At 47.1% G+C, this 10,878-nt stretch overlaps 1 protein-coding gene and 1 long non-coding RNA gene across 3 annotated transcripts; one reads left to right on the forward strand and one right to left on the reverse strand.

Moving 5' to 3' along the window:
* Positions 1-451: 451 nt before the first annotated feature.
* On the reverse strand, positions 452-6,177 carry LOC109767452 (uncharacterized). 2 transcript variants are annotated; one of them, XM_040396503.3, is made up of 6 exons: positions 5,768-6,167; positions 4,109-4,727; positions 3,752-4,012; positions 3,247-3,525; positions 2,542-2,633; positions 452-1,596 (listed from the first exon to the last, which is right to left on the reverse strand). In XM_040396503.3, the coding sequence occupies exons 2-6, from the start codon at positions 4,700-4,702 to the stop codon at positions 717-719; spliced, it is 2,106 nt and encodes a 701-aa protein (XP_040252437.1). In that variant the 5' UTR covers positions 4,703-4,727; positions 5,768-6,167; the 3' UTR covers positions 452-716. The 2 variants fall into 2 exon arrangements, with proteins under 2 accessions (XP_040252437.1, XP_040252436.1); XM_040396502.3 differs by having other exon boundaries at positions 3,752-4,727; positions 5,768-6,177.
* An 80-nt stretch (positions 6,178-6,257) lies between these two features.
* LOC109737661 (uncharacterized) lies at positions 6,258-8,387 on the forward strand. The gene is made up of 3 exons (XR_012188456.1): positions 6,258-6,531; positions 7,954-8,123; positions 8,293-8,387. It is a non-coding gene; the product is annotated as an uncharacterized lncRNA (long non-coding RNA).
* The last annotated feature ends 2,491 nt before the right edge of the window (positions 8,388-10,878 follow it).

The following is a 10,878-nucleotide window of genomic DNA, read 5'->3' on the forward strand; positions in this document are numbered from 1 at the left end:
GCGGAGGTGCCGTCCGTTCGGCACTCGGTCATCGGTGATTTGGATCACGGCGAGTACGACTCCGTCATCCACGTTCATTGGAACGCTTCCGCTCGCGATCTACAAGGGTATGTAGATGCACTCCCTTCCCCTCGTTGCTAGTACACTCCATAGATGCATCTTGGTGAACGTAGGAAAATTTTAAAATTATGCTACGATTCTCAACACAGTGGTATCCCAGCCCGCCAGGGTTCAATTCCTGGTGCTCGCATTTTTCTTGATTTATTTTAGGATCTCAAGATTATATGTCGGCTCATTCTCTCGGAGGTGCTTATAGAGGTAGTGTGTGTTCGTAGGGGTGAGTGTACGTGTGCATATATGAGCGCCTGTGTCTGTATTGTGTTCTAGAAAACATGTTTCTTTTAGAACAATTTCAAAAAAATCTAGATTTCTGAGATCGAGCAAGCCACTGTTTTCATGACACAAACGTTCATATGCCTTCACGAATGAAAAAACACCTTGCCATTTACCACCACTTTCTCCACTTTTTTTTCTCTTGTGTACTTTTAAAAACAAAAAGGCAAAGATATAAAAAAATCGCAATAAAATAGGCCAGATATTTTTCTTTGAGAAAAAGTGGGTCACACTTCTTGCCCCAACGAAAAATAACTTAGCTTCCAAAAAGCCCGGCCCAACGAAACCTCCTTAGTGCCACCACGAAATGTACACAGCCCAGGTCACCCCTTCCTCCCGATTGCCGCCGGCGACGTCTCGCCGAGCACGGCGGCGGCCGAGTCGACGTTGGTGAGGAGGTACTCGTAGATCTTCTTCCTCAGCCGTTCTATCGTCTGCTCGGGCACACCGTTGGATGCAGTGGCGGGCGCTGCGGCGCCGACCTCCTCGTCGCCCGCGTCGTGGGGCGGAGGTTCCACCGGGGGCGGGTTCCCGATCTCGCTGAGCCAGTCGTTGACGCGCTTCAGCTGCGGGAGCATCCTGGCCGCACGGTCGCGGTCCCATGGCGCAGCTGCCGCCACGTCGGCGTCAAGGAACCGCTCTACGAACTCCAGGAACCACCGCCTTGCCTCCTCACCGAGCCGCCTCGCGAGCTCGCCCCTCTCCTCCGCGCCGCCTCCCCTCTCCCACTCCGGCGGAGGGGCGGCCGTCGCCGCCGCCGCCGCCACGACATGGACCGGCCTCCCCTTCCCCTTCGCGGGCGACAGCCGCGACTTCGCTGGTGGCGATGCCTTCGTGGTCGCGGCCGGCTTCACCGACTCGTCGACGAGCACGACGGCCAGCGGCGAGGACGTGTTGGCGGGGGCCGGCCTGAGGTTGTAGAGGGAGAAGGCGGAGAGGTCAGTGGCGAGACCGGCGCCCACCCAGGATGCTGCGCGGCGGCGGCGCTCCGCTGCAACGGCAAGGGATTCCTCGTCGATGCTCGCGGCTTCGCCCGCTGTTGACTGGTCCGGTGAAGTCGCTGTAGAGGTCGCTGCGGCAGCCTTGGCAAGCGAGTCAGCGACGACGGTGGCACGCGACATGGCTGAGTGCAGAGCGAGGAACTGCTCCACGGCAAGCTGCGGGTTCTGCTCCTCTGCCGTCGAGCTCACCTCGGCATACGAGCTGCTCAGACCAACAAACAACAGTGAAGGTAATTAAGTTCTTACTGCATCAATGTACTCCTACTAGTTCACATTTTGATGAATTGTAATGTTGGTGTTACTGTAAAACTCTTACGTAAGCAGAGCTGGAGGTAAAAGAAAATACAATGCATTTGCTTTTATAACAATTAATATTTCTAGAGGACACATTAGAGCGGCAAGTACAAGTAGGATGTACTTCTGAACAAGAATCAGCACACACACTGTGTGAAGATGAACACTGGCACATCCTTAGCTTTCTGCGACAAGAACATGTGGAGTGTAAGCTCCAAACATGTGCAGAAATAATCACAAGTCCGTGTATGGGTCAAAAGGAGAGGGAGCCAGCCAAGATGGTTGATGGCATCATTGCCACATCCAAGCCAGCTAGTGCCAAGACATTTGCAACGTGTGAATTATTTTCGGAACCATGTGAGGTGTACCTCAGACAGATGTGGAGTATCAACTATCAAGGCTGTCAACGGTTAGAAGCCATGTGAAATTTGGATGCTATCTACAAAACTGTTTCATGTTGCATTCTCAAAGCATAACTTAAGGAGTAATATAGTAATTAGTAAAGTTGGATATAATTGCATATGGTGATTGTACATTGTACTGGAAGAATTCATTTCTTGATTTTTAAGCAAGTCTTGTTCAGTACATCTAAGGACTTTCTAACATCTTGTCGATATCGACTCAATAAGAGGTAACATAGTTGCCAGCCTATAAACTAAAGATGCATTTGAAAATAAGAAGTATCGAGGTACTGTCAGAGAAAGAGGAATGGAACAGCTAGAAAAAGATGGGCTATTCAAGGTCATTGAATATTAGACTCTTGAAGGCAATTGACACAGCAATGTCATGAATTGTTGTTAATTATATATGTCCTCACTAAAAATAAACTATGTAGTGAGAGGATAAAAATTACCTTAAACATCGAAGTAAGCTCTCTGCAGCAGAAGCTTCTTGCATGGCTTCAACCGCAGCCATTTGTGCGGCATCCCTGTATTTGAGAAGCTCCTGTAACAAAATATAGTAAAATCATGAAGAACAAGTACGTAACATAAAGCATTTAACCACCACATGCCAAACTGTTATCTTATCACCCCCTTGGCAAAAAATGGTACTCCCTCCATTCACAAATAGTATAAGATGTTTTAGATATTTCAATATGGACTACATACGAACTGAAATGAGTGAACAAACACACTAAAACGTGTCAATATATATCCAATTCAGAAAAAATGTTAAAATATCTTATACTCCCTCCGTCCCATAATATAGGACGTTTTTTGACACTAGTGTAGTGTCAAAAAACGTCTTACATTATGGGACGGAGGGAGTATTTGTGAATGAAGGGAGTACATTGCTAGCAGGCAGTTCCATATTTGCATCATTCCGTGGCTTAAATGAAATGAAAATATTTACAGCAACAGCAAGATAAGACCTCGGTTTGTAAATAGAAAAAGAAGCGAATATATTCGTATATCCACACATCAGTTGAAAAACGTTGATTGTGGATTTATTTATTCAGTAGATAGCCATAAAAAAACAGCATGCTCAAGGTGCCAGAAAGTTAGAAATGCTAGACGAGTATTAACAGTTAGTGATCATGTGAATGAGCTATCCGTACCTTTCCTAATTTAGCAAGTGATGGAGGAAGTGCCGTCCATGAAGTGCTCGCGTCCGTCAATTTTTTGCTATTTGCAGCAATCTTCATTAAATTTGTAATGTTGGTGTTACTTAAAACCCCAGATGTCCTTCTTATAGGAGAAAGATGCTTATTCACCGGTCGGTCAGAATCATCTGATGGAGCACTTGCTGTGCTCTTCCTTGGAGGAGTCAGAATCTTAGTATCATCCTTGTGTGAGGGCTTCTCATCTGCTGGTGGTGGCGGTCTTCGTCTAGGAGTCTGTCACAAAACAACTAATAGTGCTTAGTCATTCTGAATACTGCATGGAGATGGGCACTAAAATGAATAATGGCAAGTTCAAGCATTGGTGTGACCTAAACCATTCTTAGAAGGTGACCAAGATGTTCAGAAGATAGTTTCCTAGATCCTCTATCACTAGAACACTAGGCACAAATTGAACGTGACACGCATTTACCAATATAAACGACAAGCATAGTCAGCATACCGATGTGCTTCTAATCTCAGACTTCCTGTCAGCTTTGGCTCCCTTTGAATCTGAATTGGCCTTGACGTTTGCATCTGCCTTCCCTTCCCAGCTTCTTCTCAACGCCTTTGGTCCCGATTCAAGACTTAACAGAGTGTTACTAAGGGAGTTGCCTGCAGAGGACTTCCTCCCTGCTGTAGTAACCTTCAACACAGAAGCTGCTTTTTCTAACAAGGATAACTTTGATGGCGATGACTTGTCTGCTCCTTTCACTTTTGTTCTCTGCTTCATGCCATTTGAGAATCTTTCAAATGATGCAGGTAGAGAATGTACGCTGGTAGGAGATGAAGGTGTCGACCTAGGATTGTTTGACTTCACCTTTGAGCTAACCACTTCCTTCTTGTCGAAAAGACTGGCCAGCGCTTGCTTCGAAAGCGAAGAATTCGACTTGGTCAGCTGCGGTTTCTTGGTTTCTGTCCCGTTGTTCTTCACAGAAGCATTTAGTTTCTCCAACTTGCTCTGCTCTTTCTCCAGTGACAAGGCCCCTGCATCCTTGGAACCGTTGGCGGGTGGTTGTGCCTTTTTTTCGCCAAGAAACTTGGAGGAACTAGTCATGACAAGGTCTTCGGGAGTGCCGACGCACGCATGTCGGCCTGGAACCGGCCTGACTCCCCTCAAGATAGGCACCGGGGTGGCGGCCTCAAGACGGTCTACATGGATGAACTGCCCCAGCTGAATTGTGTCGCTCAATATGAGGTCATGCTGGTCCTCCGGCAGGGAAACGTAGGTCGCGTGCGAGGAATCAGACACCTTGAGGTAGAACCCCTGGTTGGTGAAGAGATCGCTGCCAGCAAGCGCCGGAACAATGCTGACGACCTGAAGAAGGGACGACCGGTGCTCGCCCGCGACTTTGACGTCGCTGTTCATGTGCTGAAGGAGCTTGAGGAGGACCCCGGGCACAAGCGAAGCCATTGCCGTAGCTCCCAAAGCACATCAGCTGCACATTATTCAGCACAATTCAGAAACGGCGATCATTGTATTGAGGAAAAAAAAAACATGGATGACTGGAGAGAAGTGGGACTGAAAAGCGAGCAAATGGTGATAAGTCACTGGTAGACAACCTGGGTTATATATCCTACCAAAAGGGAAAGAAGGATCTCTCCAACTACCAAATGCAATAAAGGTTCCAGCTTTGTAGATAGCTTAATCCAAACTACTAGTACTAACAAGTGTGTACCGCAAATCCTTTATAGGCTCACAATGAATACACAAGTACTGTACCCAGTGGCCAGTAGAAAACACAGGAAGGATAGTGAAGTACAGTATATAAGCATGCAGTGCCGTTTGCTGAACCAGGAAAGCACAGAGCAATTCAAGTTGAGGAAAAATGGGAAGATTGGTGTACCTATGCCTACCCACCCAACATTACTAGTACTAGTACTAGCTGAAAGGAAGTAAAGCAACACATAAATGGCAGCAGCTATTGCTGCAAGGGCTGAGGGCTGGATGGAGAGTAGGGACGGTGGTGTTTTAAGGAAGGGGTTTGATTGATTGATTCGATTCAGTGGTAGTGGGAAGATAAACAGGAGCATAAATGAGCAGATCCAGCAACACAGTCAAAGCGGCCCTATCTCCCATCCTAGAACTGCATATTATAAACAAACAGGGGTAAAAAGGACAGGGTGAAGCAGCGAATCTTGAGCAGAACAAGTGGTTATGCTGAGACTTGGCAGCCAGTGATGGAGCTGCATAGGAGTAACAGCACATGGCAAATGCTGTGTGATGTGATGTCCCAGAATCGAGTTAAAGAGAAGCGGTCTCTCTCTCTCTCTCTCTCTCTCTCTCTCTCTCTCTCTCTCTACGGCTTGCTAGGCAATCACCCATAAGCAAATCTTGAGGGAGGAACAAGTGAAAAAAGGCAAAGATGGAAGCAAAACAAGAAGATGATATACTACATAAATAAATCCTGCTCTGGAGAAGAACAGAAAGAAAGAGGCGAGGAAGAGGAAGAGAAGACATGTTGACACACGCACATACCTCTTGAGCGAAGCCTGATGAATCCCGTGAGGCCTCCCTTCTCCTTTCCTCCTTCCTTGGGGAGCTCTTCTTCTCGTGAAGGAAGGCGCGGCGGAGAAGACGACTGACTGATTCCTCTTGTGCCTGCGGTCCTCCCTCCTATGGCTATGGGAGAGAGGAGCGAGGGAGGCGGCCTGCTCTGATCAGGGAAGCCCGCTCGCTCGCTCGGCTTGTCGCATCCAAGAATCCCCGCTCGTTGGTCCTCGCGCGCGCGGCTGTGCCAAGAGAGGAAATGGCGCTTCTGCCTCTCTCTCTCTCCCTCTAAAATGTGAGGAGGAGGGGAGAGAAGGCGGCGACTTCTTCGAGCTGAGCCTGCGCGCGCACGCCGGCTGCGAGCAGTAGCGGCAGCGGCAGCAGGCACAGAGAAAGAGGGAGCAGTACTGTGGCTGGCGTGCAAAAGGGCTGTGTGTCTAGGAGATCGTATCGTAGCCATGCTGGGACCGGGGAGTCAGTCAGTGGGTGTGGTTAAGGTGGGGCGTCGCTTTCCTTTCCATGGGATGGTGCAAACCGAGTTCCCAGGACAAGCTCTACGTGCATGGGTAAAAATATTTTCCGTTGTTACGACACCAGCGGCTCGAGAAACTTTCACGCGCTTTTCATGAGATGTGTGAATTACGAGCAGCGTGACATTTACAAGAAGGCGCACGCGCATGCGGAGCATGGAGGCAACGCTACTCCCCAACAAGTCTTTCAAGAGCTCTATTTGTTCCACTTCCTTGGACAATGTAAGACAATTTTTGCGTCCTCCTCCTCGTTTCTTACATAATACTCCCTCCTTTTTGATTTATATGCCTCAATTAAAAAATCTCACCAACCAAGATAGATGGTGAGTAGTGGAATACTTTTTGTAATTTGCAAAAGCACCTAATTAATGCTTTTGTTTTCCTCAAAAGTTTATGTTTACCAATGTATTAATTACAATGCATGCAAGCATAAAGTACATGCATTGGTCAATTTTTTTCTTAATACTTGCATGCAATTATTTAATGCATTTTGAAATCTGAAATTGTGATGGGAAACAATCAAATTAAGCTTTATAAAATGGAAAAACTAAGATTTTGAGATAAGCCCTATAAACCGGAAAGGAACGAGTAGTAGTACTAGTAGCTCAGTACAAGTACGCGTGCTAGCGGCAGTTAAATTTGGTTTGGTCAACGGCTCAACGGCGTCTGCACAACCAACTTGATTGGATTCATTGCCGACACTTTACACTGGTTTGACTTTAGAAACCAAACCACCAATCCACTATTAGCACCGTACTTCTAAACGTACAAACGCATTGACTCTGACTGCGAGTGCGCATGCCCTTCATTATCCATGTTATAGGAAAAACAAAATCCATCATTTTTAACGGATCAGGAATATTTCTGTAGATTCTGCACAGCTGCATAATGCAAGGCATGATACAGAAGACGGACAGAGTTGCCCCCATGCATCTGCATTTCGGTCAGCGTTTGGAATAATAATGCACTCGCTGCCTCGATGACAGTACTAACTGATAGGGATCTCGTAACCACTGTATAATATGCATACGCATATGCACTGCCGGTTGGTAAACCAGTTGCCAGACTATTTTTATGCATGTCTATGTGCATCGTCCAAACTACAGCTAAAATCCATGCATGCTGATGTGTTGGATACCAGTTCAAACTTACTAGTAGTACTAACTCACTGACTAGATGTTTACAGTGCTGGCTTACTTGAAAAGTAAGGAACAAACTCCACTTTTCTCCTCGTAATTGGAAATGAAAACGTGTGATACTGAACCCAAGTGCTCCAAGAAACAAAATGGTGGCCTCGGTTGAATCAGCTCCCACGGTGCACCAGTAGTAGTTCTTGTACTGGTAGTTCCCAGGACAAGCTGCTGGACATACTACTACGTGTACGTGAATTAGTGTTCCATTCCATTAATCTAATCTAGGGATTTGCTAAATCTGCAAGGCAACACTGACTCTCCAAATTTGCTTACATGTAGCACGTCGGTTTATCTAATTAAGTGCCTGATGATTGATTCAAATGTGCAATACCTAATCACGATGATCCTCCGGAGCTAATTACCACGTATAGACAAAATTGCATACAAGAGCATGCACCACAATAGAACCCTGGACAGAGAAAGTTAATCACCGCATGTGAAAAATTTGCAGGAAACGTTATGGTCCATGCAGATGCAGGTACCCATGGCGGGGAGGATGATATATTGAGACGTGGCAAGCCAAGTAATAATAAACGTGGAGTCAGATGAGATGTGCTCACTGTCAACTGGCCGAAGCCGATGCATGCATGCAGGTGCAGGTGCATCCAGATCATCACAGAGGTGAGCATGTGCTTTGTCTCAGCCTCCACTCGCCTATTCCTCATCTGAATAAAAACCAATTTATTCTTGGAAGCATTTTCCTGTAATAAATCCTTTCTTGTACTAGTAGTACCATTCCGTTTCTTTTTCTTGGAACAGCGGTGTGTGTTCATACATACGCATGTGGCAGGTTGCACAGGATGTCGGCGCCAACGTGGGCAGACCAGAAGAGCTTCATGGCCGGCCCATCTCACAGGATGACAAATCAGCATCACCGTGCTGGAGACAACGATGCCCAGATTTATCTGATCTGTGGGAATAGTTTCTTCACTTGTGCCATGGCAACCGAGGCCAATGGAATCACTCGGTGATTACCACTGCAAAATTATCGTGACTATCACGGAGTACGAAATTCCTACAACTACAAGAGAGCTGCACGCACGGATCTGTGTACTGGTAGATCTTACGAAATTCCTGCGTCGGCCCCATGGTCAGTCGGCAGCTGGGCCTGGGCACACTCATCACTGGACTTAGATCGCGCTACACCGCTGTACATCTCACATGTGTGTGGGGGCATATGGTTTCTTCCCGGTGACCACAGTGTCATTTGCAAACATATGGGCCATGCGGAGTTGCAGACAGAGTAGCCCAATCTTTTCCGTCCCATGATGCATGGCCGCATGATAACTGTTCCTGCTGCGGCTTTCCGTTTTTTCTGTCTGAACGTGAAATGCAGAGGCGCAGATGTACCTGTACCGCTATATTCCCTCTTTGAACTTATTGGCTTCACATGAAATAAGTACTTCTGTTGGTCGCCAAATCCTTTTTAGAGGTGGCTGTATCCTGGCAAGTGTACAGCACAGCCGGGGCAGTAGGACCTCCGTGAATTTTGGCGTGGAACAGTTCTTCTGAATAGTACTTCCTCGGGTACTTTTTACTCTGCATAATAGATTTGTGTCAAATCAAACTTTGCAAAGTTTGATCAAATTTTTGTTGAAAAGTATCAACATCTACAACACCAAACATATATACGGATGCGCTAAAACTCAGTCAACTGAATTTAAGGAAGTCTTAGTCGAGTCCTTCATCGTTAGATTTTTGTACTAAAATTCGCGCTGGAACTTTTTAGAGAATCTATAGAGGTGGAGTTTATGATCTAAGTGCATTTCTAACCGACCTCCTAAAAGGCCATAAGGGAGTAAAATTTTCAGTTTACTCCCTTACGGCGGACCTAGCCGATCCCCTAAAACCGTTAAGGGAGTAAAAAAGTAAAACTCACTCTCCCCTTCTCGCGCCGCACTGCCTCCAGACCTTGCCCCCCCCCCCCCGCCACCACCGCCGCCACCGATGACCTCCGAGCCGGCCAAAATGGATAGCCAACACCCCCCGCTCACCTCGCCGGCCGTCGGAATCCACCCACGCGCTGCCGCTGGTGCAGAAAAAAAGCTTGGGGATGACAAAGAACCACCCGGTCCAAGCGCCGCCTCCAACCGCGCCAATGGTGTCCGGCGTGGCCACCGCGTCTCCGGCAACGGTACCCCCCCCCCCCCGCCGCACCTACCGAAGGCAAATGGGCACGAAAGCCGCCGGCGGCGGCGGCGCTCGTCGAGGCAGCCGCCAAGAAGAAGACGAAGAAGACCCGGCGCCGCCTCGTCCAAGGCCTATGCCTCGTGCGGCAACTCGGGCTGCCCCTACAACGACTGCTCCGGCGCGAGCGGCAGCCGCAACCCGCAACAAAAAACGCGGCCGCCAAGTGCTCGATGGAATGCAAACAAGGTAAAAACATCATGTCCCGTTGGAATTCGATAGTGATTGTTCATGATCGGTAGTGATGGTTTATGGTGCTTGCTATGACATTGTAGAGCGGAGATGAGCACGGCCGAATTCCTCGCATCGTTGGAGTCCTGGGCCACCGTTGGCCTTGATGATCCCAACTATGATGACTCATTTTTGGATCATCCGGCCACCCAAGACACAGAGGAGGCCGAGGAGGAGTGATAACCCACAAGTATAGGGATCGCAACAGTTTTCGAGGGTAGAGTATTCAACCCAAATTTATTGATTCGACACAAGGGGAGCCGAAGAATATTTGTAAGTACTAGCAGTTGAGTTATCAATTCAACCACACTTGGAGACTAAATATCTGTAGCAGAGTGATCAGTAGCACAGTAGTATGGTAATTTGATAGTAGTAGTAACGATAGCAATAGTAACAGTAACAGCAGTAGCAATAGTTTGTAGCAGTTGTAACAGTAGTAGCTTAGCAAGAACAATATGTGAAAAACTCGTAGGCATTGGATCGGTGACAACGTTGGATAATATTCATCATATAACAGTCATAACCTAGGTCGACACATAACTAACTCCAATTCATCAATGTAATGTAGGCATGTATTCCGTATATAGTCATACGTGCTTATGGAAAAGAACTTGCATAACATCTTTTGTCCTACCCTCCCATGGTAGCGGGGTCCATAAGGAACTAAGGGATATCAAGGCCTCCTTTTAATAGAGAACCGGAACAAAGCATTAACACATAGTGAATACATAAACTCCCCAAACTACGGTAATCACCGAAAAGAATCCCAATTATTGTCACCTTGGGGTATGTGGATCATAATACGTAGCAGGTGCATACAACTTGCAAGATCGGATCAAGAACACAAATATATTCATGAAAACATAAAGGATTCAGATCTGAAATCATGGAACTCAGGCTCTAGTGACAAGCATTAAGCATAGCAACATCATTCTCAGAAAATAGTGGATACTAGGGA

This window comes from Aegilops tauschii, chromosome 7 (genome assembly GCF_002575655.3).
Source record: "Aegilops tauschii subsp. strangulata cultivar AL8/78 chromosome 7, Aet v6.0, whole genome shotgun sequence".
Lineage (NCBI taxonomy): Eukaryota > Viridiplantae > Streptophyta > Magnoliopsida > Poales > Poaceae > Aegilops > Aegilops tauschii.